Source organism: Mobula hypostoma, chromosome 13 (genome assembly GCF_963921235.1).
Source record: "Mobula hypostoma chromosome 13, sMobHyp1.1, whole genome shotgun sequence".
NCBI lineage: Eukaryota > Metazoa > Chordata > Chondrichthyes > Myliobatiformes > Myliobatidae > Mobula > Mobula hypostoma.
This window is the reverse complement of record NC_086109.1, coordinates 19,875,752-19,903,360: the sequence shown is the minus strand read 5'-3', so window position 1 is coordinate 19,903,360 and position 27,609 is coordinate 19,875,752. Positions and strand designations below refer to the sequence as shown.

General features: G+C 41.7%; 1 protein-coding gene across 1 annotated transcript; it reads left to right on the top strand.

Moving 5' to 3' along the window:
* Positions 1–233: 233 nt before the first annotated feature.
* On the top strand, positions 234–24,593 carry ddx20 (DEAD (Asp-Glu-Ala-Asp) box polypeptide 20). Its single transcript, XM_063066444.1, has 11 exons — positions 234–474; positions 2,907–3,001; positions 3,855–4,023; positions 5,817–5,931; positions 11,320–11,462; positions 13,525–13,663; positions 14,726–14,784; positions 15,320–15,402; positions 18,740–18,845; positions 20,584–20,685; positions 23,202–24,593. Exons 1-11 carry the CDS (start codon positions 273–275, stop codon positions 24,548–24,550), a joined length of 2,562 nt encoding a protein of 853 aa, XP_062922514.1. The 5' UTR covers positions 234–272; the 3' UTR covers positions 24,551–24,593.
* Positions 24,594–27,609: the final 3,016 nt, after the last annotated feature.

Genomic DNA, 27,609 nt, shown 5'->3' with positions numbered 1-27,609 from the left:
CAAGACACGCTTTTTACTGTACACGTGACAATTCCCAAAACACCAGCCCTGTTAAATGCATTGCTTTTTATTGTGAACTACATCAATATCAAGCACAACACCAACCACCCAGCATTTACCCAAATTCTGAATGAATGGGGACGGAGGTGATTGACACTTGGAGCAGGCGGGCCTTGAGACTATCGTGAGATTTCTCGTGATTTCAGCTCCGGGAGGGCGAGGATCTCGCGAGATTTAGCTGTGAGCGCGGCGGTGCCCGGTTCTGAGCTGACATGGCGCTGGCCGGGGGCCGTGCGGCTCATCGCATCGATCAGCGGTCGCGCACCGGGGACGTCTTGTTGGCCGAGGGCGAGCGGGTGGACTTTGAAGCTCTGCTCTTGACGCAGCCCGTGCTGGAGGGGCTGAAGGAAGCCGGCTTCGAGCGGCCTTCTCCCATCCAGCTGAAAGCCATCCCGCTGGGGCGATGTGGGCTCGGTGAGAGAGATGGGAGGGGAACTGGGTGAAGGTGGGCTGTGGTACTAGGAAGCTGGGGGAGGGAGAGAAGGTGCATAGGGGAACTGGGATTGGGGAAGATAAAGTGGGGTTAGGGGAACCAGGGTGGTGGGAGGACCTGGAGGTGTGGGGCTGAGGGCTGGAATCGGGAGAGAGAGATAATTGGGGGAGGGTGGGGTTGAGGAGAAGGGTTGTGTGTGGTGGGGGGAGGAAAGGAAGGAGGAGATATAGGATGGAAGAGGCAGACTGGGAACTGGATCGTGGGCTGAGGAGGGGGGGTTGGATGGAGGACTGTCGTGTGGGGCGGGGAGGTGGGGACTGTGATCTTAGGGGGTATGTTCAGTGGTGGAGTTAAGAGGTTGGCTTGTTGTGGTTGAAGAGTTGATGTGGTGGGGAGGGGGTAGTTGAGAGAATGGATGCTCTGGGAGTGGATGTTTGAAGAAAAGGTTGTTGGTGGGAGGGAGGAAATAATGCCTGGGGTGGTTGTGTGAAGGGACTGGGTGGTGAGGTTATGATTAGGGAGAGAAAGCAGGAGGTGAGAGAGTACAGATGATTTGGGTTTATGCTGCAGCAAGATTGGTAAAGGTGTTTATTTGCAAAGTAGATTACAAATATGGACGTAATTAACATTTTTAAACTGGTGTAGCAGCATGGAGGGAGTATTGATTAAAGGAAATCAGTAGTTTTGAAGGGTCTTTCTGATTGTAGAAAAGAGGAATGGCTTTTATGAGGGGCCCATGTTTCATCTTATGACTTAGAAGGAGCCCATTTGTCTGTATTTGTACTGGTTCACAGGACAGTCCCATCTCCCCACTAAATTTCCCTGCAAAGTACTCTTCCCACAATACTACCACCAATACTACTACATCATGAGACAAGGAACCAGAGCATGAAGGGGAGATCCAAGGTGTCACGGGGAGAATGCACAAACTGCACAGACACTGCTGGAGGTCAGGATCAAGCATTGGTCGCTGGTACTGTGGCTCGCAGCTTGGGTGATGTGGGTTTGATCCTCTCCTCTAAATCTACCTGTATGGAGTTTGTGCATTCTCTGTGACTCTGTGCTCCATTTGCTTTAAGATGTGTGTGTTGGTCGGTTACAGTTGTATAGGTTACACTGTAATTTACCCTGGGTGTGCAGATAACCCCTTGACCCGTTGGGGGAGAAGAGTTGATGGGAAATGGGGGAGAATAAAATAGGCTAGAGGTTAACTGGTATTAAAGTTCTGTACTGGCTGATCAGCAAGGACTCAATGCTGAGGACCTGTGTTCAGACTATCTGAATAACTGACTAAAAGTGAATAGCATGGGTGGTACATCCTCACTTGGGTGGGGGGGGGGATTTAAATTTGCACAGGATAATTTTTGTCATTTTCTGGCTTGTGAAAGGAGTCCTTGGGATGTTATGTTGAAATTGTATAAGATGTTCCTTTTTTCATGCATTGGGCGACACTTTTTGCCGCTTCCTTAGCATTTGGCTTTTTTAAACGGAGGCCGAGTTGCTAGCTCAACGCTCAACCTAGCACGGATGGAAAGCGTGCAGGGGCCAGCCGGATTCTAACCCGGGCCTATTTGCCTCAAAGTCCGGTGCTGATGCCACTACACCGCTGATAAGCTACGTGTAAGACACTGCTGAGGCCTCATTTGGAGTACTGTATACAGTTTTGGTCACCTACCCACAGAAAAGATGTAAATAAGGTTGAAGTAGTACAGAAAAAAATTACAAGGATATTGTTGGGTCTGGAGGACCTGACTTGTAAGGAAAGATTAAATAGATTAGGACTTTATTCTTTGGAACATAGAAGACTGAGGTGAAATTTGATAAAGATATACAAAATTATGAGGGGTATGATAGGGTAAATGTAAGTGGGCTTTTTCCACTGAGGTTAGGTGGGACTACAACTAGAGGTCATAGGTTAACAGTGAAAGGTGAAAAGTTTACAGGGAACATGAGGGGAAACTTTTTCACCCAGAGTAGTGAGTGTGTGGAATGAGCTGCCAGCGCAAGTAGTGCATGCGAGCTTGATTTCAACGTTTAACAGAAGTTTTGATAGGTACGTGGATGGTGGGGGTATGGTTGGGTGCATGGGAATATGAAGTTTAAATGGTTTGGCATGGACTAGATGGGCTGAAGGGCTTATTTCTGTGCTGTACTTTTCTATGACTCTAACAATGATGTCCTGGATATTGCTGGTTTGGGCTTGTTGACAGTAGTGGGAGCCATAGGATATTGAGTATTGTAGAGCATTCAGTCATATTGCAATCAATGAAATTTGATTTGATACCGATATTTTGAAAGGGTTGTGAGATCAAATGTACCTGCTGTTGAACTTTTTGAGTGAGTGTGTAGTGGTTTATACTTTGGGGCAATTCTGAGCAAGGCAGTTCTGTTATTTGTGCTTTATCTCTTTCAGATCTGATTGTGCAAGCCAAGTCTGGAACAGGGAAAACCTGTGTATTTTCCACTATTGCACTAGACTCCCTAATCCTGGAGAATCCAGCAACACAGGTTGGTGTTTGCCGAAAATGTGCAGAGATTAACATTTGTATATTTCAGACAATGGTGAGAATAATAAGGATTGTGTGACTACAAAATTACCACGAAAGTAACTGCAATATTGCCTCAAAGGTTTGCTTGGTATTGGGAGTTGGGCAGTAGGCAAAACCATTTTCTATGGAGTAATGTGATAATCATAGATAGAAATTTACAGTTAGAAGGTATCTTGCCCAGAAAGAGCTATTTTGGTTATTCCCAGCTTCCTATACAGAACATTTCAGCTTATGACTCTTCAAATGGGTCTTGGGTAACTTTTAAGCGTTTTCGCCTTCATTACCTTCTCACGTAGCGAGTTCCAGATCTTTCCCTCAGGGTGAAAACATTTTTCCTCTTTCTGGTCCTCAATCAGTTAACTCAAGTCTCTACTTTCTGATTATTGACCTGTCCGTACAAATTCTATTAGGCCTTTTTATTCTGGCTTCTTGCCCTCTCCTTTGCAATCCTGATGAAGGGTCTTGGCACGAAATGTTGACTGTTTATTAATTTCCATAGATGCTTCTGGACCAGCTGAGTTCCTTCAGCATTTTGTGTGTGTTGCTCTGGATTTCCAACATCTGTAGAATCTCTTGTGCTTGTATTAGGTTTAAAAATAATTATATCGCTTTTGGGATATCTTTTAGTTCACCTAAGAGTGATGGGGGTCATGGGTTTAAGGAGTCATCTAAATGCCGGAAGCTTTAATAAGCAAGGCGTGAATTGCTTTCCTGCTTTTCTGGATTCTGGATCTACATATTTGTATTTACTTTCTTTTAGCCTTTTTGATTCTTGGTAGTTTAATTTCTTTCCCATTTTCTGTTGCTTGCAGGTCCTTGTTCTGGCACCCACAAGGGAAATTGCTGTGCAGATCCATTCAGTCATTACAGCTATTGGCATTAAAATGGAGGGTCTAGAATGCCACGTTTTCATCGGAGGGACTCCACTGAACCTAGACAAAGTTCGTCTTAAAAAATGCCACATTGCAGTTGGATCTCCAGGTGAGCGGAACCTTGCAGAACTGAGAACAGATCAGCAAGGATACTTTAAAATGAGGAAAAGTAAAAGTTTCACACATAAAAATGCTGGTGAACGCAGCAAGCCATGCAGCAGGCCAGGCAGCATCTCTGGAAGAGGTACAGTCGGCGTTTCGGTCTGAGACCCTTTGTCAGGACTAACTGAAAAAAGAGCAAGTAAGAGATTTGAGAGGGGGAGGGGGAAAGCCAAAATGGTAGGAGAAGACAGGAGGGGGAGGGATGGAGCCAAGAACTGGACAGGTGATTGGCAAAAGGGATATGAGAGGATCATGGGACGGGAGGCCTAGGGAGAAAGAAAGGGGGAGCAGAGAAGCCCAGAGGATGGGCAAGGAGTATAGTGAGAGGGACAGAGGGAGAAAAAGGAGAGAGAGAGAAATATATATATAATAAATAAATAACGGATGGGCTACGAGGGGGAGGTGGGGCATTAACGGAAGTTAGAGAAGTCAATGTTCATGCCATCAGGTTGGAGGCTACCCGGACGGAATATAAGGTGTAGTTCCTCCAACCTGAGTGTGGCTTCATCTTGACAGTAGAGGAGGCCGTGGATAGACATATCAGAATGGGAATTGACTTCTCTAACCTCCAACCTGATGGCATGAACATTGACTTCTCTGACTTCCGTTAATGCCCCACCTCCTCCTTGTACCCCATCCGTTATTTATTTATTATATATATATTTCTCTCTCTCTCTCTCTCTCCTTTTTCTCCCTCTGTCCCTCTCACTATACTCCTTGCCCATCCTCTGGGCTTCTCCCCTCCCCCTTTCTCCCTAGGCCTCCTGTCCCATGATCCTCTCGTATCCCTTTTGCCAATCAACTGTCCAGCTCTTGGTTCCATCCCTCCCCCTCCTGTCTTCTCCTATCATTTTGGATCTCCCCCTCCCCCTCCCACTTCCAAATCTCTTACTAACTCTTCAGTTAGTCCAGACGAAGGGTCTCGGCCCGAAACGTCAACTGTACCTCTTCCTAGAGATGCTGCCTGGCCTGCTGCATTCACCAGCAACTTTTGTGTTGCTTGAAATTCCAGCAACGGCAGATTTCCTCGTGTTTGCGTTTTTAAAAAGCTTATTTAAAAATCAAGTAAAAGCTTATTTGATTTTTCCACAAAGTGTGGGTTCTGAGCCTTGTAGGCCAAGTCAAGTCATTGTGCAATATTAGAGTAATAGTGCCCTTTATGAACTCATGACTCATTACCTTTTTTAAAAGAAAGCTTTGTGACATTGAAGAATTTTATTGTCACTTTTTGTGTTGCCTGTTTATATGTCATTTTGCATTCAACAGAGTATGATGGTTGCAATATTATTGAAGCATTCTGTGTTCATGACCGTAGGAAAAGTCCCTCATCTTAGAGGGTAGTTCTGGCCTCAGTTTAACATTTTTATCCCCAAAGGTGGCACTCTGACAGTACCCTCAGTACTGCACTGGGAGTGTCAGCCTGTGATGCTAAAATCTTTACAGTGGAATGTGCACTGTGCCCTTGAAGATAATTGGAACAGCTGATGTGTGATAGCAGCTCAGTCTGAATATTTGGATGCTCTAGTGTCTAAGGGAGTAGCAGCAGAAGGTTACTTGAACTACCTCATCGATTCACTCAGATTATGAATGCTCTGTTTTCACTACTTTTACTTGACTCAGTTATTTCCTAATGGGAAGGTGGGAAGTGGGTTTTGTTGCTAACATGTTTTAACACTTGCAAGCAGCTTCCAATTTGGAGTGATCCCCATATTTACAGGTGAATTACTTTCCTTGATGCAGGTCGCATTAAGCAGCTGATTGAGATCGGCTTTCTGCCAACAGCCAGTATACGCCTGTTTGTGCTGGATGAAGCAGATAAGTTGTTAGAGGAGGGCAGCTTCCAGGAACAAATCAAGTGAGTTGGTACTGCCTCTCTGAGGTTACAAATATTCTTAAAGTTTTTGCTTTTGAAGTTAGTGGTTTAATTGATACTGATGAAGTTGGCAGTTCATCCTGTAGATGATTGGTCACCTTTGGTCACAACACCAAAAACAACCTTACACCACCTTTGATGCTGCCTTTGCCTGTATCTCCATTTCCTGGACAGCGTTTCTCTTGTCCTCATCTACCACCCCAAGAGCCTTCATATCCAATGCATCATTCTCTACAGCTTCTGTTGTCTTCAGTGGGATCCTACCACCAAACACATCTTTCCACCCCTCCTCCACTCTCCACTTTCCACAGGGATCTCTCCCTCCATGATTCCCTTTCCATTTGTCCCTCCCCACTGATCTCCCCCTTAGTATGTATCCCTGCAAGCGACAGAAATGCTACACCTGCCCATTCACCTCCATTCAGGACCACAAACAAGCCTTCCAGGTGAGGCAACACTTTACCTGTGAATCTTTTGGGCTTGTCTGTTGTATCCAGTGCTCCTGTGCAGTGTCCTCTGTATTGGAGAAACACATTATAAATTGGGGCAACATACATCAAAGTTGCTGGTGAACGCAGCAGGCCAGGCAGCATCTATAGGAAGAGGCGCAGTCGACGTTTCAGGCCGAGACCCTTTGTTGGAACGTCCGCTTTGTCCCCCAAAAGCCGAATTGCAGCATTTCCCGGGGGCCAACTATTTTAATTCCAATTCCTATCCCTGTTCCCAGCTGTCATTCTATGGCCTTCTCTGCTATGATGACGCCACCCTCAGGTCGGAGGAGCATCACCTTATATACCGTATAGGTAACCTCTAACCTGATGGCATGGATATTGATTTCTTTTGGTGAGTTTTATTCCCTCACCTTTCCTTCTTCTTCTATTCCCCACTCTGGCCTCTTATTTCCCACTCTTCTCCTTGCCTGCTATCACCTCCCTCAGGTGCCGCTCTTTTCCTTTCTCCACTTTCCTTTCCTATCAGATTCCTTCTTATCTTTCTTTCCTACCCACCAGGCTTCATCTATCACTCCCTAGCTTGTCCTCCTTCCTCTCTCCCCAACTCCCCCTCCCCGCCCATCTTTTATTCTGGCATCTTCCCCCTTCCTTTCCGGTCCTGATGGAGGGTTTCCACCCGAAACGTCAAGTGTTTATTCATTTCCGTAAATGCTGCCTGATCTGCTGAGTTCCTCAGCATTTTGTGTTCATCTGAACTTCTAGCATCTGCAGAATCTTTTGTGTTTTTTAGAAGTGTTTTGCTTTTAAGCACACATAACTGAATAAAAATGGTGCAAAAGAACTTTTCTTAGTAGCAAATGGAACTTGTATGTCCATAGCTTTAAAAAAAAATGGGAGAGGAAAATAAGGACATGGCGTGAATCGGGTAGAGTCATTGACAGAAGGGAATAATTCAACACATTGTGTTTCAAAAAGATGCTAATTCCACCTTTCAGCTTGTAGACCTGCAGCAAATCACAATTCTTACTGCACACATCGGACAATTTAAAATGCTACCAATTTAACATTGCTTAGGTTCTGTCTCCTCAGGGAATTCCGGTCACCTTCTATCTTCGAGGTAATTCTCCCCCTTTAAGTTTGTCATGTTGCATTGTGGTATACAAAATTGAGGGGTGTAGATAGGGTTAATACAGGCTTTTTCCACTGAGATTGGGTGTGACTACGATCAGAGGTCATGCGTTAAGGGTGAAAGGTCAGGAGTTTAAGGGGAACATGAGGGGAAACTTGTTCACTCAGAGGCTGTGAGAGTGTGGAATGAGCTGTCAGCACAAGTAGTGCATGCAAGCTCGATTTCAACATTTAAGAGAAGTTTGGATAGGTACATGGATAGTAGGGATATGGAGGGCTCTGGTTTCTGTGTGATTCGATGGGACTAGGTGGTTTAAGGTTTCAGCATGAACTCGAAGGGTCTGTTTCTGTGCTGTGCTATTCTGACTCTAAACAGACCCTTTTGGCCCATTTTGTCCACAAGTACATATTTGTACCGGTCCCATTTATCAGCATTCAGTCCATAGCTTCTGTACCTTAGTGATTCAGCTACTCATCATGGTACTTGAATGTTGCGAGTGGGTCTACTTTCCCACTCTTTCAGGTGGGAGAGGTGTCTTAGGGGAGACTTCATCCTCCCTCCAATTTACCTAAATCAACTGCATTGTTTTCGGCAAGTAAATTGGGAATTTATCAAAAATAAAGTCAGAATTGAGGGACAAACATTGAAATCACAATGTAGAGCACATCGTTCAGAAAGTTAGCATGGCAGCTGAGCATTCTGCTGAATCAGATGACCAGTTCCCACAAACTAGCAATCCTCTTCATTAACAAGAGGGATTCTGCAGATGCTGGAAATCTAAAGCAATACACAAAATGCTGGAGGAGCTCAGCAGATCAGGCAGCATCTATGGAAATGAACAAGCAGTCGACATTTTGGGCCGGTTAGGACTGGAAAGGAAGAAGATGATGACGGAATAAAAAGATGTGGGGAGGGGTAGGAGGATAGCTAGAAGGTGATGGATAGAAGGGTAAGAAGGGATGAGGCCAGAGTGGGGAATAGAAGGGGGGGGGGAGGAGATTTTTTTTAACTGGAACAGGATTGTAAATCGGAATTAAAGTGTTTGGCCACTGGGAAGTTCTGCTTTTGGCAGATGGAGTGGAGACGTTCAATGTAGCATCCCCCAATTTATGATGGCTCTCACCAATGTAGAGGAGGCCCTATCGTGAGCACTGGACACAGCCTTCTTCAAATGTGTGCCATGGCATCTTGTACCCATCCCAGTGGCTAACAGCTTGCAACCCATTTAAGCGGCATTGCAGACAAATTCAACTACCACTAGCTGATTGTTGTGCAGAGTTCTGTACTGGTATCTTTTTAGTGGGATTCAAACCCAGAAGCTCTACCTTTGAGGCAAGAATGCTACAAACAAGGCACCACAAACCTCCCATGAAAGATTTTCTCCTCCAGCAATTCACCATTTGACCAGTTCTGTTCTATGAGCATCAGCCCAGGCTCTTGTGCTTATTTTCCTGGGATGGGAATTGTACCCCTGGTCTTGTAATTCAGGAGTAAGAACTCTGCAGAAATTATTTCTCCCCCTTGTGCCTTGACCAAATGACCATGGTGATTGTGGACTTCATATGCAGGATGTACAACAGTGATACCTATGCACTAGGTCTGGCCATCCAATCTGTTGTACCTATACTACTGTTGACAGAGCAACACACACAAAATGTTGGAGGAACTCCACAGGCCAGACAGCATCTGCGGAAAAGAGTAAACAGTCGATGTTTCTGACCGAAACCCTTCATCAGGACTATTGACAGACCAGTATTTTGTAGCTTGCCTCCATTTTTCTATTGTATCCTTCAATGCCATTATCCAACAGAAATCCTTTGACCTCTTAATTAAAATATTTGTTTCTAGCCTTGAGAGAAGGGGTCCTAACCCAGGATCCATGGACACCTTGTTTAATGGTATTGGTCCAGGGCATAAAAAAAGGTTGGGAACCTCTGCTCTAAAGTATCCTGGAGGTCCAGGTTCTAATTTTTTTTGTGTGGTGGGAAGGGGAAGAAAAGATAACCTGTTTTCCTAACTCCAAAGTAATTTTTCTAATTTTATACTGATGTTCTTTTTATCTGACAGAAAATGCCATGTGTGTTACTCTTTCAAATCTTTTCTAAGATACTTTCCTTTAAATTTTTTTACCTGCTGGAATGCTGCCCTGATTTTTAAACACTCGTACTGTACCAATGAATGTCAGGTCTGCTTGGATTTCACAAACAATTCCTGTGTGACTATTTCTTCGTCTTGCACTATCAGTCATTGTGTTTATGATGCTCTGTCCTAAAGATTTATTCAAAAATAATTTTCAAAAGATCTCATGAGCATGTGAAACATAGCATGGGTAAAGAGGAATGTGGAAGGACTAATTGGACAACTCTTTCATGGTTCAGTTCAGGAATTGGCCGCGGACCTGTTGGGTTCTGTGCCAGCCATTAATGAGTGCATTCTCTTGTGTCTGCAAGACTTGGTTTCTGTCCTCTTATAGAAGCTAATGCCTTTAGTTTGAGCGCCAATACATTTGTCAGTTCTTAGCTAGAAAGTAGTCTGAATTAATTGGATTAAAATCTAGCAGATTTTCACATTCAACTAGTCAGACCAGCTGTTCTGTTTCAGTCATGCCCTGGTGCTCCATCAAATCCATTAATTACAGTTCTCCAGACTATTCCCAGCTTCTGCCTCCAGCATTGGCTTATTGGGGTTGCTACTGTTATCAGCTGTGTTGTCTCGAAGCCACAGAAACTACACGTCTCTTTTTACACACACATACTTGTTTACACAGGTTGGTTGCTGCTTGATTAGACTTAAGTGAATGTTTGAAAAAAAGCTGTTTAACTTCAACAGTGGAGATCCTCTACAAATGAAGCCATATGTCCTAAGCACACATGCTTTACTTTACTGAAGAGTGACAGTGCTGGTGATGACATTTCTGAAGGCTTATAACCTGATTAAGTGGTTCTACATCAACTGCCACTGGAGCATTGCTGTGTTTTTAGCTCTAATATTAATTCAAATATTTGAGCATGCATGCTGATGAACAGCCTGGGATTTGTACAGGTGACAGTTGTATTTGTCTACTGGATGTGTAAAGTCTGGTCTTTGCCCCAGGCATTCCTACATTATGGTTTCCTGATCACCACTGCCACTTCAGGAAGCTAGTTTTAGACGTGCTTCAAAATTACCAGCCAGAGGCCAACTCTAGGACTGCTGATAGAAGCCTCGGGATCATCCACTTGCCTGGGCAATTGGGGCCGATGAAGAGAATGGTGGGAACAGGTTGGGAGAGGGAGGAGGCATGCATATCAGGGCAAGTTTGACTAAGCTAAATTTTTATCTTTTTCATTGGTGAGGCATCCTCACCTTGGGATTTAGATCACCTGCCAGGTATGCACTTGCAATGTCTGCAGGTTTCATGATGAAGGGTCTTGGCCTGAAATGTCGACTGTTTACTCTTTTCCATAGATGCTGCCTGGCCTGCTGAGCTCCTCTAGCATTTTGTGTGTTGCTTAGATTCCACCTTCTGCAGATTTTCTTGATAAAATAATATTAAACTCCTTTTAATATGCATAATGAAATATAATTTGAATTACTTCTTGACTGCCAGTACACTCCTACAGCATAAGTTTAAATGTTATTCACTTCTCAGTTAAGGTTTAATTTTATTGAGATAACTGTCAATGTGCCTAAGTTGCAAGCCATACCCATCATAGTATTATTCTGGGCTGGGGGTGGAGGATGGAGTGCATTGAGTTATGGCTCTGCATCAGAAAGGTCGTTGAGCATTTTGTTTCTGTTTCTGTGCAGTTGGATTTATTCCTCACTGCCACCAAACAAACAGATGTTGGCATTGTCTGCAACTTACCCAGAGTCACTGGCCAAACACTTGATGAGGTACATGAGGGATCCCAGTTTCGTCAGACTGAATCCCACAGATCCAGCTCTCATCGGTGAGTTTTCTTTGTTTTTTTAAATGGCTTGAGGTGTAATGAATTCAGTAGAAAGCAACCGGTGTGAAGTTTGGAATTCCAAGCTTAATACAAGGGAAAATAGCTCAGTGATGGATCAGCATCCTACTGTGGCATTTCTTCTTGTTCTCTCCAGCTCCCTGTTGTTGGAATGAATACAGCACTTCTGCCTTTTACTTACTCCAGTCCTGGGTGGCAGTTTAGATTCAACTCAACAGTTTCTGAAATGGCAAATTCATGCCAGCAAATTTTCTTGGCTACAGAATGAATTGAGACATCATACAAATATTAAAATAATGTTTAAAGGGTGTTGAACCAGTGTAACTTTACTCAGCATCTTTCACGCTGATTGCCCTTAGCATTAATTCTTGGGGTGGGGGGATGTTGATGCACAAGCTGAGCAGCAGAGAAATCACTGCTCATCTGAAGTGTGTATATGCTCAGACTGTTAACCTTTGAGCCAGTTCCATCGAATCATTTCATCTGTTTTTTCAAAATTCCATTTATCTGGTTTGGTTTCATCAGGGACCATGAATGGAGAGAAGCCATAACTGCAGGGGAGTATCCAAAGACTTTCATTGGCTATCTGTCAATGATGTATTAGGTCTGAAAGCCAGAGTGTTAGGGTGCTTAAAGGACCTAACAGATTCTTAGCATTTGACATATGGGGTGATGATTTTTAAGTCCCATGTTACTGAGTTGGTGGAAAATGAACCTTTCCAAATTGAATTTATTCATCACATTACCATATCGCTGAATTGACATTTCGCTGCCTAATGAATTATTTTGTGAATTTCGTGAATGCCTCTAATTTAGTGTATATAACAGACTTTCCACAAAAGGAATGTAGTGTTAATTGCCGTTCCTATTTTAGTTGTCGTGGTGGAATGTAGGCTGTGATAGGGAACAAACTCCCACCTCTGCTCTGATTAATGCCATGAGATTATTAGCAGCAACTGCAGCAGATAAGAAGGACATGTCTTTAATGTCTCTCTTCTGAGAATGCAGTAATCAGTCCAACACCGCACCAAAATATCAGCCCACTTGGAAGTGATGGAAAAGTTACATTTTTCATTTTCATATTCTTTAGCCTTGTACTCTTGTCTATGTTACCGGAAGTTGCCTACTTTGAGTGTGGTTTTTGTGGAAGGGGATAGGAGACCAGATGAAGCAGATTAAAGAGCCTTTTGCATAACAGTCCCTCATTTCATGGGTAACATTTAAATGTGATTTGTCACAAGTCAAGTTGTTGGATTTTCCACTTGTATGACAAAAGCATTGCAAGTGTGTTTCTTAATCTCTCACCCATTGTTTTCCTATAGTCTGATGACAGGTTTGTGTCCTGAAATAGTTCTACGAGTCCCTCTAGTTGCCAATAGTTAATTCACAAAATTGTTTTTCTCAACTTTAGTTGCCCTTTGGCAGGGTTTCTGGAAGGTGCCGCATGCTGCTAAATTCCAAAACTGAAATAATTGATCCACTTCTTTCTGTAAGTGCCAATTACCCAGCACCAAGGTCTCCTGCAGTGTTTGTATATGATGCTATTAAATTATTATTCCAGCCATTAAATAATTACTCCATTTATAATGCCATGTTATTTCATTCATAGGTTAACTAAGTGATACCTACTTTGGGCACAATGTTAAAGGAGTGGCTCTAAGCATTTGTCATTTCTTTTGTATTTCACTCTGTAACTCAAGAGCACACTGGAAGAAAATTACTTGCGTACTGATGTAGTTTAGTCTTATCTGAAGTCTTTTTCAGTCTCTTAATATTTTGCCTTCTGAGATTGGGTTTTGGCTGAGCAAAGCATCTGGAGCTGTAAAACACTGGGGTCAGTGCTGGTGCTTAGAGATAAGTGAGCAGAGCACATTGAAGCGATGAATTAAGAATACTTCAGACAATTGTACATCAATCATTCTTGTTTATTTAAGTTTAACTTGTATTTTTGCTAATGCTCTGGATCCAGTCACTTTTTTTATGTGGCCACATTGAAGTAAGATGGCATTTGCTTTAATCCTGATTAACATTTCTATCCCAACAGGGTTGAAGCAGTTTTATAAGGTTGTAAACTTCTACCCGCTTCCACACAAGATATTTGAGGAAAAAGTACAACATTTACTAGATTTGTTTAGCAAGGTCCCCTTCAATCAGGCCCTTGTCTTCTCGAATCTTCACAGTAGGTAAGTGAATGTGTTTGATCATCCTCTTTGTGTGGTACTGTCATGTATACAAATGGACTATTCCTTCATTATTCATTCTTCTGTGTGATCCTACTGAATGGCGGAGCAGACTCTATAACCCTTTTTTCTCCTCCCACATTACTGAGTGGGAGATACAAATTTGTGTCAGGTTATTTAAGTAAGTCAGATGTTCTTTGATAATTTTTTTTTACTTAAGTTTGAATTAAAATAACTTTTGGTATAATAAAACCTCAGTAATCCAAAATTTAACACTTTATTAATGCTGAACTAGGAGATTTTCTAGACTATTCTAGACTCCACGCATTTTTAAATTTGTTTAAATTTCACATTGGATTAGGTAAGTTTTAAAGGTATCACAAGATACAGAGCTCTTACCGTTTTACAAGGTGCGTGAGGAAGTGGGGTTTGCTGTGTTGCAAGTAAACATGGAAGCTGTAGTCTGAGTGATTGAAAGAAAAAAAACGAAACCAGAGACCCTGATGAAAGGGAAGAGCAGTATGGGAGCAGGTGCTGAGGTGAGTGAAAGGGGGAAGGGAGTGTTAGAGCCAAGGCCCTGCTGAGTAGGACTACAGCAAACATTACTTCATGAGCTTGGTGTAGAACCAACAGATTTATGAATTGTTGGATTGCAGATCATTGGAGTTTTGCTGTGGCCAGATTTGGATGTTTGGCTAACATTCAAGGCTTGGTATGTAGCTGAGAAGTAGGTTATATGAAAGGATATTGCAGATTGTGCTTTAAGGGAGAATGTTTTGTGGGAGAGGAATCTGTAGCCATATTTGAATGGGAACATCCATGCTCTGTGGGGTCTATATTAAGTTTTATTCTGTCTTGTTGCTTTTCATACCCCATCCAATGTGTTTATATATACTTTATTTTTGATGTAATTCGCAGTTTTGCCTTAGTTTTCATTGTGCTTTCAAAATTAAAACTATTTGTACAATCAGTCTAATAGTACTTCTGTGCCTTAATTCAGATATTACTACAAGATCTTTTTAAACATGTTAATGATTTTTTTTTTTTGTTTTCATGTTTGAATAGAGCCCAGCGTCTTGCAGACATTCTCACCTTAAGAGGGCTTCCTGCAGTCTGTATTTCAGGTGGGTGAGCTGTGGTGTAAGTATATGTAATTAGTTTATTCCAAAATTTGCCAGTTGGAAAATGAATCAAAATTCAAAGCCCCCATCTGATTTGCTGTTCCTGAAATTTTGGCAACTTCAAGAGGAAAGGAGGGAGTATTCTGGTACAATGGAAAATTATGTTAAGGATCATTAACTGTTTAAAGCTATGTTCATTGGTGGGTAAAATCATAGTTTGAATTGGGGCACGTCCTTGCCCTGTGCCCATGTGTTTTTCACCAGGGAGTTAATATCCAGGATGGGATATTCTTCATTGATACTGAAATAAGATGTCACCTGCTCTGTATGTGCTGTTCAGACTAATGTAAGTTAATACTGTGTATAGCTTGGTTGAATTATTGAATTTTAGTTAATCTGATTGACATGCATTTATTGGAAGGGCATAATAAGAATGCAGGTAAGTTGTAATGCAGTAAATGTATTGATAAATACAATTCATTGATCCACAGCTCAATGCTACTTTGCATTCATCCAGTTTTTATTTTGCTTTTATTAGGTAGTATGAACCAGAACCAGCGCCTTGAAGCAATGTCTAAACTAAAGCAGTTTAAGTGTCGGGTCCTCATTTCAACTGACCTGGTGAGTTTTCTAGATTATCAAGAAGCTAGGCTTGTGACAGGGACACGTCCTACTACCAGTGACTGAGTCTCACTAAATTGGCACTTATTATTCTAAAAGCTATTAGATTAATTTAACTGATTAAACTATGAGCATCTCGGCTGTGGTCTGCTTAGTAGCTGCTGTGTTCACTCTGTTACAGTCCCAAGGTACTGGGGAGTTAGGTTGAATGTGGAAGTTCGAACCAGAGTGAATAAGTACTGTTTCTCATAATCCTCTCTAGAGTGATATAGCACAAAAATGGGCCTTCTGCCCAACTTGACTTAGATGTCAATCTGAACTATTGCATTTGCTTTTCATCCATATCCCTTATCCCACGTACCTGTTGAAGTGTCTTTTAAATGCTATCATTGTACCTGCTTCTGGTAATCTGTTCCATATATACACCACTTTCAGCATCAAACTTGTTCCTCTGGTTCTTTTTAAATCTGCTCTCACCTTAAACCAATGCCCTCTCATTTTTGGTTCCCTTTTCTTGGGAAAAAGACTGCCTTCATACTATCTATGCCCCTTATGATTTTAAAAACCTCTGAGGTGACCCATCAGTCTCCTATTCTCCAAGAAGTCCTAGCCTGCTTGAATTCTCAGGAGCTTTTTCTGCTATTTCTTTCAGGAAATAGTGCACACTTGCAAAGCCAAAACTAGTATAAAGTTCTCACTGGCGTAGATATAATTAAGAATAAACCTCTTTGTGCCTGTTTTTGCACTGAGGCATATTCTGAATCTGATATCCATTTACATATCATTGTTGGTCATTCTGCTTTCTTTAGGTATTAATCCTACAAATGCATTGTCTTGGCTACCTGTTGGAATGTTAACCAGAACTTTGTTAACTTGTATTAGAAGTATTATTCTTTCTCTGCATGTATCAAGTATTACTCCTAGATTTATCACTTGTTGCCACACAACTTAGGACTGAAAATGCTCTCTGTACTGTGCATTTTACTGTCTTGGGGAGTTCTTTTATGATGTATAGTCAGTTCTCTATTAAGAAATATGGCAGTCAATTTCTGTTCAGAGAGGTCTCAAATTTTTGTAGTGGCCATATTATTGTTGACTGAAGGACAGATATTGGTGATTTCCCAGTTCCTCTGGAATTACTGTAATTAATTTTTTTAAATGTCCATCTTGGCAGAGAATTCTTTACATTGTTCTATGTTGAACATCAGAAAATGATTTGCACTCCAAACAAAAACAATACGCTGATTGTTGAGGCCTGCAGGTATTTTGGTCAAGGGTGAACTTTGAATATGAACTTGGTAGCAGGACTCAGCAGGTCAAACTGTTCATTAGTTGTGGAACACAAACTGGCTTCTCTCATTGAACCATGTTTACAAAGCTCATGAACATCCTCTAGTGGTGGCTAGTGGTTACACTAGTATTTATTGCACTAAAAATCATTTTATTCTTTTCGGCTGTTTCGGCAGAAGAATTTTGTGGGTGGAAGGGAAGAAGCTTATGTGAGAGAACTGCTCCATGGAACTTTACTTATGACATTTTGGGCACAGCTGGCTTTAAATAAACTACTATTTCAGAAAGTTGACCTTGTCTAACTCTCCTCCCTGCCCCCTGGATCCTAGTACTACCATCTTTAAATGCTCATTTGTTCCAGCACTGGTACAACAAAGCCTTCAAGATCAAGGTCGGGGGTGTATGTGAACAGCACTACCAAGATGCATCTGATCCTTGTTAGATGTTTGTTCATTTATTGTTGGTGGGTTAAAATCCTGGAAGTTCCTACCCATAGTAATCCTTGAAAGAGTGCCTTCATATCCTGGATACCAGAGATTAAAATGCATAAGAAACAAAAATGACCTCCTCCATTTTGTAAAGTTTTTTTTATCTAATTCTGAAATTCACTCTCCTACTTGATCCTAATGTCCCTTGATTTTTTTTCTCTCCAAAAGTCTGCCTTTAAAGTACTCAGTCCCTTCTCAGAAGTTGCACAAAATGCTGCAGAAGGTTCAGAACTGGTATGTGCATAGGAGACAGGGTAGTGGTTGAAGGGATTATTTATGCTTGAGGTCTGTAATTAGTGGTGTTCGACAGGAATCTGTGCTGGGACCTCTACTGTTTGGGTTGTATATAAATGACCTGGATGAAAATGTAGATGGGTGGGTTAGTAAATTTGTGGATGATACCAAGATTGGTAGAGTTGTGAATAGTGTAGAAGACTGACAAAGAATACAGAACGATATAGATCAGTTTCAGATATGGGCAGACAAATGGCAAGTGGAATTTAATCCAGATAAATGTGAGGTGTTGCACCTTGCTAGAGCAAATACAAGGAGTAAGTACACTGTTGAGGGTAAGACCCTTAACAATGTTGCTGAGCAGACAGATCTTGGGATCTAAGTTCATAGCTCCATTAAAGTAGCTACACAGGTCAATAGGGTGGTTAAGAAGACCTGTGGAATGCTTGCTTTTAGTTGAGGCATTGAGTTTAAAAGTCAAGAGGTTATGTTGCAAAACTCTGGTTAGGTCACATTTGGAGTATTTCATACTGGCTATAGGAAGGATGTTAAGGCTTTGGAGAGGGTGCAGAAGAGGTTTACCAGGATGCTGCTTGATTTTTGAGGGCATGTGCTATCCTGAGAGGCTGGACAAACTTTGGCTGTTTTCTTTGGAGCAGCAGAGGCTGAGGGGAGATCTGATAGTTGTTTATATGTAAAGTAGACAGGGAGTATCTTTTTCCCAGGGTTGAAATGCCTGATACCAGAGGGCATGCGCTGAAGGTAAGAGGGGGTAGGTTCAAAGGAGATGTGAAGAGGAAGTTTATTACTCGAGTGGTGGATGCCTGAAATATGCTGTGGTAGAGGCAAATACATTAAGCGAGTTTTAGATAGGACCATGAATGTGAGGAAGATTTTTCTATGTTGCTCCAGATTTCCAGCATTTGCATGCTGTTTCTTGTCTTTTTTAGAGGCTGTAAGGTTCTTAATAATGTAAGATTTATTATCAAAGTACATGTATGTTATCACATAGATCATTAAGGTTCACTTTCTTGCAGGCATTTCGAGGAAAATAAAGAAATAGAACAGAATTTACAATAAATCTATACATAGACTGACTAATAACCAATGTGCAAAAAAAAACTCCAAATTGTTCAATTAAGTAAAAAAAGATAATACTGAACATGAACTGTAAGGATGCCGGGGGGATTATAAACACCATCCTTTCTGGAAATGCCCTTGTCATATGAATGTCATCTGACTTGCTCAGTATGGGTTTTTTAATTTTATAGCACCAAACAGTATTTTACAAATGTATTAATGTTTCCTTATTGTACTTTTTCCAGACATCCAGAGGAATTGATGCAGAAAAAGTAAATTTAGTTGTTAACCTTGATATTCCTCAAGACTGGGAGACATATATGCATCGAATTGGAAGAGCTGGCCGGTTTGGTATGATTTACCCCAGTTGGGTTATACACTAGTTTTAATGCAAGTAGTAGAACTGTCTGCATGCCTTTCTATTGATGTTTGCTTGTATTTTTCACTTCTTCACGTAGATTAGCTGTAACTTTCTGAAATTGCAAAATTGGGGTGGATCATGAAAATCTAGCTGTAAACTGGTTTAGGGTCTTCTGAAATGATGAATTAAGGGGACATTCTGATTACTAGTTTTAAAGCCAAAAAAAAAAGTCTGCAAACACAAAATGCTGGTTGAGCTCAGTAGGCCAGGCAGCATCTATGGAAGGGTCACCTGCTGAAGGGTCTTAGTCCAAAATGTCGACTGTGCTCTTTTTTTGTAGATGCTGCCTGGTTTGCTGAGTTCTTCCAGCATTTTGTGTATGTGTTGCTTGGATTTCCAGCATTTATAGATTTTCTCTTGTTTGAAAAAAGTCTGTGCTCCTACTGGTATCTCCCTTGCTGTAGTTTATACTCAAAGGTGTCTAGTACAGATAAGCAAGCAAAAAAGTTGAAAACATTTTATTTAAAATAAAGAAAATAGGGTTTGGGGAATGGGCAGCATGATTAGTGCATTGCCCCTTCTACTGTATGCTTTTCAAGTTCCTCCCATATATAAGGGTGTGTTAATAGATGAATTGCCTACTGTCCAGTATAGCTTAGTTATAGAAGTTTATGGCACAGAAATGGACCCTTTGTCTTGTATCCCTTCTGAACCATTCCTCATGATTTTATATATCTATAAAATCACTCCTTAAATTCCTACCCTTGAGGTGGAAAACAAAATCCCAACCCATCGAACCTCTTCTAACTCCAGCCCTCTGGTGACACACTCGTGAATCTTTTTTGCACCCTTTTCACTTTATTGAAATCCTCCCAATAGCTGTACAACCACAACTGCACACTAGTGAAGATATGTGGCCAAAGAACCAAAAGGATTAATATATATGTGATAGTTGCAGGATTGCAGAGAAATGAGGAAGGAGGAATGCGAGTGCGATGACTTTGCTGGAAGCTGGCGTGGGGTTAGTCAAGTAGTCATAAATATTGAGTAAATTGTAGTCATTAAAATACTGCTGACTTGGGGGCACGTTGAGAAGTAACATTTTAAGCTATCTCAATAGCTATCTTGCTCAAATATCACAGGTGGTGTTGGATTATGGTTTCCCTGTATGTAAAAGAACAGTAACCGGAGGAGAGAACCTGAGGCAAATCCCTAAATAGAAAATGGAGCTTTAGGTTTTTTACCTGACTTTCTGCACCTGGAGATTGGTTTTCATCATAAAAACTTACTACATTTTATGATATGCAGGTGCTAACTTACTGTACTTCAGGTATATGAATCATGCCTGTGAAAATACTGTATGGAACCAGTCTGACTTGCGCACAAAAGATATGCATTTTCTTCATACCTGAACTGAACCTGTCACATCGTTGGGTCCTCTCAGACTTGAGTCAGGTAACCATGCTCTGCAGGGAAGTGCCTGGTGGCGAGTGTGTGCTCTAGGTATTGAACTAAAATTTGAAGCCTTTCTATTTGCATGATCTTGTACTTCACGTTTACAAATGGCGCTATGATTACAAACAGGCTACTTGACACCAGTTAATTTTATCATGTATCCTTATCTATTCCTTTTGAAAAATGGAAGCAAAAATTATGAGGCGAAATTGCATTTAATGAAAACACCAGGAGAAACTCTTCAATTTTAATTTTCTTTTGATGTTTATTCAGGCACTCAGGGTATAGCTGTGACATACTGTTGTCGTGGTGAAGAGGAGAATGAGTTGGGATTGATAGCACAGCGTTGTAATCTTCAGCTTTTGCCTCTTCCTGGTAAGTGAAGATCCTGTTTTGATGTCCATTTGATTATTCATGTCTGTACAGGTTTCCCCTGCCATCCGAAGGTAGAGCGTTCCTGTGAAATGGTTCGTAAGTCGGAATGTTGTAAAGTGAAGAAGCAATTACCATTTATTTATATGGGAAAAATTTGTGAGTGTTCGCAACCCAAAAAATAACCTACCAAATCATGCCAAATAACACATAAAACCTAAAATAACAGTAACATATAGTAAAAGCAGTAATGATATGATAAATACACAGTCTATATAAAGTAGAAATACTTTTCTACAATCATTGCCGCACTGTCCACTGTAGTGAAAATCTCACGCAAATGCTCTCGGCAGAAACACTCTCTCCAGTAACCTTTAAGCTATGAAGCTGCCAAACCATACCAAATAACGCATAAAAATACACAGCCTGTATAAAGTGGAAATAATGTATGTACAGTGTAGTATCACTTTCCGGAATCAGGAAGACAGCGCCGAACACACTGATGATGGTGTGTTAGGCTGAGTTGTCGGAGGTTGGGGTAGTGCATTGGTCCCTGACCTCTGGGCCGTGGACCGATACTGATCCGCGAAGCATACAGTGGTGCAGCGGTAGCTGGGACGCACCCAGCACACCTTTAAGAAAAAAGCCGAAATAAACAAGCTAATTAATTAGGTGCCGCCCAGCACGTAAATGGCGGCCCAGATCAGAGGTGATGCAATCTGTTGGTGAAAACAGGCAACTAATGTAGGTCTTTCGTAACAGCGAGGTGTCGTAAAGCAAACGTTCGAAAAGCGGGGGACACCTGTACTAACATTTTCTGTTAAGCAGACTGTGCTTCTGATTTCAGTTGCATGAGAATTGCTCAAAAAAACTACTGTACGTTCACACGCTATTATTCTATACATGAACCTTAAATTGTGAATTTTTGTCATCTTGCCACTTTAAATAACGTTTTACATCGCAATGCTTTAGTACTGTTTCACCTTAAAATAATATAAAATGCTGCAAAAACTATAGCGCCAAATCTTCAGAGAATTTTGCTGCAAATCAGACAACTTCACTACGCTTGTATATAAATGTAAATGAGCATCTTTTCAGTTACTTTGCAGAAGTGAAATAAGATCTACAGAATATTTTATGACAGTGTGGATTGATGGGAAAAATATAGTACATCTTATGGAATACATTTGGACCCAGTCACCGCTTAAAAACACAAGGGACTGAGGGGGGGCTGCCTTGCTGAAGGCTGATGGGAGACAACCTATGAATAAAATTGCATTGGACTCCACCACAGCAAATACATTTGAGTTTGAAAAATTCTTATGAAATTGCTTAATATTCTTAGAAATGCTTGCCAGTTGCATGAGATTTCTGGATGCATAAATAAGGGATAAACCAAAGTTTATAAACTGATCTCTTAGAATATTACTCAGAGTAACTTAATTTTGTTTTGCAAATACCAAGAATTGATACCTTGTGCGGTTCTGAAAGCTACTTTTAAGTAATAACTTCTATTAATTAGATATTAATATACTAATGTAGGTGAAATCCATTTATGGTCCCTTGCGCACACCTGAATTTATGGCTCCTCGTGACCAGTATCACTTAGTTATGCTTCCAGTCCTTTTGAGTAGCCTGGAAGCCTTCTCTGGAAATGTGTAGATAAGGCTACCACCTTCTACAGTCAATACTTTAAAACCCCTTTCATTATATAAAGGGCTCTGTCTGATCACTCTTGGGTTTCTAGGTGAGGGCCCTAGAATATGAATTTTTCCATAATTTATGGCACAGAAGTAGTCCATTCAACTCAGAGACTATGCAAATCTCATTCTCCCACTGAATTTTTTTTCCCTATAATCTATTCTCCACATTCCCATTGCACACCTTCTACAGTCCACACTACCATCCTAGTTGTGTGAGTTTCTGGCATTCTGATTCAATCGCAATTTTCTACAAATTTAACATCTGCTTTTCAGTTGTACTTTACAGATGAGGACAATGCACTTTATCTTGACTAATTGGTCTGCTCCCTTTGCCCCATTTCATCACCCCCCACCACCACCATCCTCCCGTGTGCTGTGAGGCTTTCTTTCCCAAAGAAAACATTGCATTGCTTCCCCAGTTTTCTTCTATTTGTACCGTACCTTGATACCTTGTATGGGTATTTGTTACCTTTTTTATTTTATCACCATTGGGTTGCATCGTCCAACTCCCGACCAATATATGTGAATAGAATTTATCCCAAAGTTAACCTTATGTAAATAGAATTCCATCCCATGTTAATTGGTGGAATTGAGTTAACTGAAATTAATCCATTTCCACCAGTTCACCTGGGATATCATGCATATTAATATTCTATTATTTCCTTTTGATGATTGTGTGGACGTTGTATAATTGGACTCCACTACCATATTTGCTGAGCACTCTGCTCCCCATGATGAAGCTTCCGGAACACAAGCCTTGGGTATTTACCAGGGCAGTGCAAAATCTTGACAATTTTTTGTTTTTTTTTTAAACAGATCCGATTCCATCAGGATTACTGGAAGAGCCGATTGACTGGGACATGAATGATAGTGCGCAAGAGGCTGAGAATTCAACCCTTGAAACCACAACACCATCTTTAAAAGTAGAGCCTTCAGTCACTGCAGAGCATCAGGCCATGGACCCAGATCCCTCGCCACTGTCCACAGTTGAACTTACTGGAAAGAAGCTTGCAAGCAGAAAGGTTCAGAAATCAAAAAAGATTCCAACTGAGAAAGAACATCAGCGTCTACTCAGGACTCCAGAAGTCAGCAGTGGTTATGTACCTGACAAGGACATCAAAGCGAAAGTGCAGTCAAATCTCTGTGACACTCTGTCCTGTGAGGGGCTCCAGTCATTAACTAAAACGCCCAGCATCACACTTCAAGAAAAGAAGGTTTTACAAGAATCACTTCCAAAAATCGCACCCTTAACGTTGTTTAAAAGAAGAGTGAAGCGTGAGAAGAGGTTGTTGAGTTTCTTAGAAATTGTGAAAGGCTATGAGAGCTTTCTCACTGAGCGGAATGAGAACCCGGTAGAAATAGTACGACAGTGGATGGGTTTCCCTGGTGTTCTGAAGGAGAAATCGCTCAACGAAGGTGAAGAGTTGGGAGGCCCTGAGCTGTTGTCCACGGAACAGATGTCTCGTGAGCAGAACAGTAAGCTGTTTTTAAGTAAGAAGGATATGTTAAATTTGCATAACTCTCAAAAATGGACTGAGTCATCTGTGTTGGATAGGCACGAGCTCAGTGATTCCAGTTCCAGTCGAAGCCCCTCCACAAGAAGCAGGACCAGCAGCAGGGAATTGTCCACTGAGGCTGAGGTGCCCATGGTTGCACAAGTCTCCCAGGAAGACCGGAGTCCCATGACACTGAAGTCACTCCACCCAAACCAGAAGAGTGTTCCATCCTTCCAACCATATGGTGGGCAAGATGGGTTTCCAGATCGTGTATGTTCTGATTCATTCTCCAACATACCTTCCAAGAAGCAGCTTAAATGTGATAGAGGGTTGGGACATAAAGGCACCAGCCCTGAAGGTTGGTCCCTGAAGGGTGATATGAAAAAATCGAAAGGTGAATCCGAGTTTGGACCAACCAGAACAGCCAAAGTGCCTAATGTCACAGAGGCGAGTACCAAGGACACATCATTCCCTTACAGTGAAAGTGGACACTTGTGGTCTGCTGATTCTGAACATTCATATGATTACTGGAAGGCTTATTACCATTCCTGGCAGAGCTACTATGCTGCAATTGGCTATCCTTACTATGGAAGCTCGGAGAGAAATTCTGATTGGCTGAAAGCTTACCAGATGAACTCTGTGTATCTTAAGGAACTGTTCAAACCATAAATTTTAAGTTTTGTTTGCAAAACTTTTTTTGTACTGCAGCTAAACTACTGCAATAAAGGTTTTGCCTTCATCTGTTTTGGTATCTGTCTTACCTTTCAGTAAGAAAATATAAAGTTGGTGGGCAGTTTTTAGAAGAAAAAACAAACAAACTTCTAGGGTTCAACAAACCTCAGCATTTGGAGAAAGTAGAATTTCTACATGACATGTGTGGTACCAGAGGATTGAAAGATAAGTCAATGTTGTTCCACTGTTTAAGAAAAGCTCTTAAAAATAAACCAGACCGATGAGCCTGACATCAGTAGAGTGAAAGTTGTTGGAAGGTATTCTAAGGCATTGGATATATATTTAGAAACATAGAAAATAGGCGCAGGAGTAGGCCATTCGGCCCTTCGAGCCTGCACCGCCATTTATTATGATCAAGGCTGATCATCCAACTCAGAACCCTGCCCCAGCCTTCCCTCCATACCCCCTGACCCCCGTAGCCACAAGGGCCATATCTAACTCCCTCTTAAATATAGCCAATGAACTGGCCTCAACTGTTTCCTGTGGCAGAGAATTCCACAGATTCACCACTCTCTGTGTGAAGAAGTTTTTCCTAATCTCGGTCCTAAAAGGCTTCCCCTCTATCCTCAAACTGTGGCCCCTTGTTCTGGACTTCCCCAACATCGGGAACAATCTTCCTGCATCTAGCCTGTCCAATCCCTTTAGGATTTTATACGTTTCAATCAGATCCCCCCTCAATTTTCTAAATTCCAACGAGTACAAGCCCAGTTCATCCAGTCTTTCTTCATATGAAAGTCCTGCCATCCCAGGAATCAATCTGGTGAACCTCCTTTGTACTCCCTCTATGGCAAGGATGTCTTTCCTCAGATTAGGGGACCAAAACTGCACACAATACTCCAGGTGTGGTCTCACCAAGGCCTTGTACAACTGCAGTAGTACCTCCCTGCTCCTGTACTCGAATCCTCTCGCTATAAATGCCAGCATACCATTCGCCTTTTTCACTGCCTGCTGTACCTGCATGCCCACTTTCAATGACTGGTGTATAATGACACCCAGGTCTCGTTGCACCTCCCCTTTTCCTAATCGGCCACCATTCAAATAATAATCTGTTTTCCTATTTTTGCCACCAAAGTGGATAACTTCACATTTATCCACATTAAATTGCATCTGCCATGAATTTGCCCACTCACCCAACCTATCCAAGTCACCCTGCATCCCCTTAGCATCCTCCTCACAGCTAACACTGCCACCCAGCTTCACCTTTAGATAGACATGGACTGATTGAGGCTAGTCAGCATGGTTTCATGCGTGGTAGTTCATGTTTAATCAATTTTTTTGATTAAGTTACCAGGAAAGTGGATGAAGACAAGGCAGTGGATGTTGTCTACGTGCACTTTTGCAAGGCATTTGACAAGGTCTCGCATGGGAGATTGTTCAGGAAGGTTCAGTCACTTGGCTTTCAAGATGAGGTAGTAAATTGGATTAGACATTGACTTTGTGGGTGAAGCCTGAAAGTAGCAGTAGATGGTTGCCTGTCTGACTGGAGGCCTGTGACTAGTGGAGTGCCGCAGGGATTGGTGCTGGGTCCGTTGTTTGTCATCTATATCCTCCAGATGATACATGTGATTAACTAGGTCAGAAAATTTGTAGATGACACCAAGTTGGGGGTGTAGTGGACGGGGAGGAAGCCTATTATGGCTTGCAGCAGGATCTGGACCAGCTGGAAAATGAGCTGATAAATGGCAGATTGAATTTAGTGCAGACAAGCGTGAAGTAGGACCAACCGTGGTAGGTCTTGCACAGTGAACGGTAGGGCACTGAGGAGTAGGGTAGAACGAAGGCATCTGGGAATACAGGTCCATAATTCATTGAAAGTGATGTCATAAGTAGATAGGATCATAAATAAAGCTTTTGTCACTTATTTAAATCCCTATTCAGAAGATGGGATGTTATGTTGAGTTTGTATAAGACTTGCCTCAAGTCTAATTTGGAGTACAGTGAACAGTTTTGGTCACCCACCTGCAGGAAAGATGTAAATAAGGTTGAAAGAGTACAGAGAAAATTATAAGAATTTTATTCCTTGGAACACAGAAGATTGAGAGGAGATTTTACAGAGGTATACAAAATTGAGGAGTAGAGAGAGCGGGGTAAATGCAAGCAGTCATTTTTCCACTGAGGTTGGGTGGGACTACAACCAGAAGTCATGGGTTATAGGTGAAAGGTGAAAAGTTCAAGGGGGACCTGACTGGAACTTTTTTCACTCCAGAGGGTCTGAGAGTTCAACGTTTAAGAAGTTTGGATAGGTAAATGGATGGTAGGGGTATGGAGGGCAATGGTCCCAGTGCAGGTTGATGGCAGAAGGCAGTTTAAATGATATGTCATGGACGAGATGGGCCAAAGAGCCTGTTTTTGTGCTGTACTTTTCTATAACTCTATGATCCTATCAGATAAGTTGAACTTGTTCAGGTAATCGTCATCCAGAAAATGTACCATGGATCAGTCAAATATAGGAAGTTTAAATCTTTCATGAAATGGTTTGTGTCAGGATCATAATATCAATTTGAGGGGCATGAGACCTACTACAATTCTGACCACACCAATGAATTAACATCTAGGCCCTGTTCATGTTGAAAATCTGCTTCTTGCAAAATACTGGAAGTATATTGATCAAGTCCTATTAGTGTGTAACCATTGTGTGGCATGGTTATGTGGATGGTTAGGGGTGTGTGTTCTCTGGGTTAACAATGGGTTCTCATGTTGTCTTGAAGCATATTTTGAGAGATTTCCTCACTGTGATTGTTTGCAGTGAGAGGGTTTGTTAGCACTACCACCACATGCTACATTAATCATGAAGGCACTTAATATTTACAACACAGGCTGTTGGCCTATTGAATCCACATCAGCTTTATCTAAGAATTATCTGACTGCATTAGTAGTAATCGTTCAAGAATCACTGGATTCTGGCATGGTTCTGGAGAACAGGAAAATTTCTAATGTCATTCAGATCCACAAGAAGCAGAAGGAAGGAAATTGTAGGCTAGTTAGTCTGTCCTCAG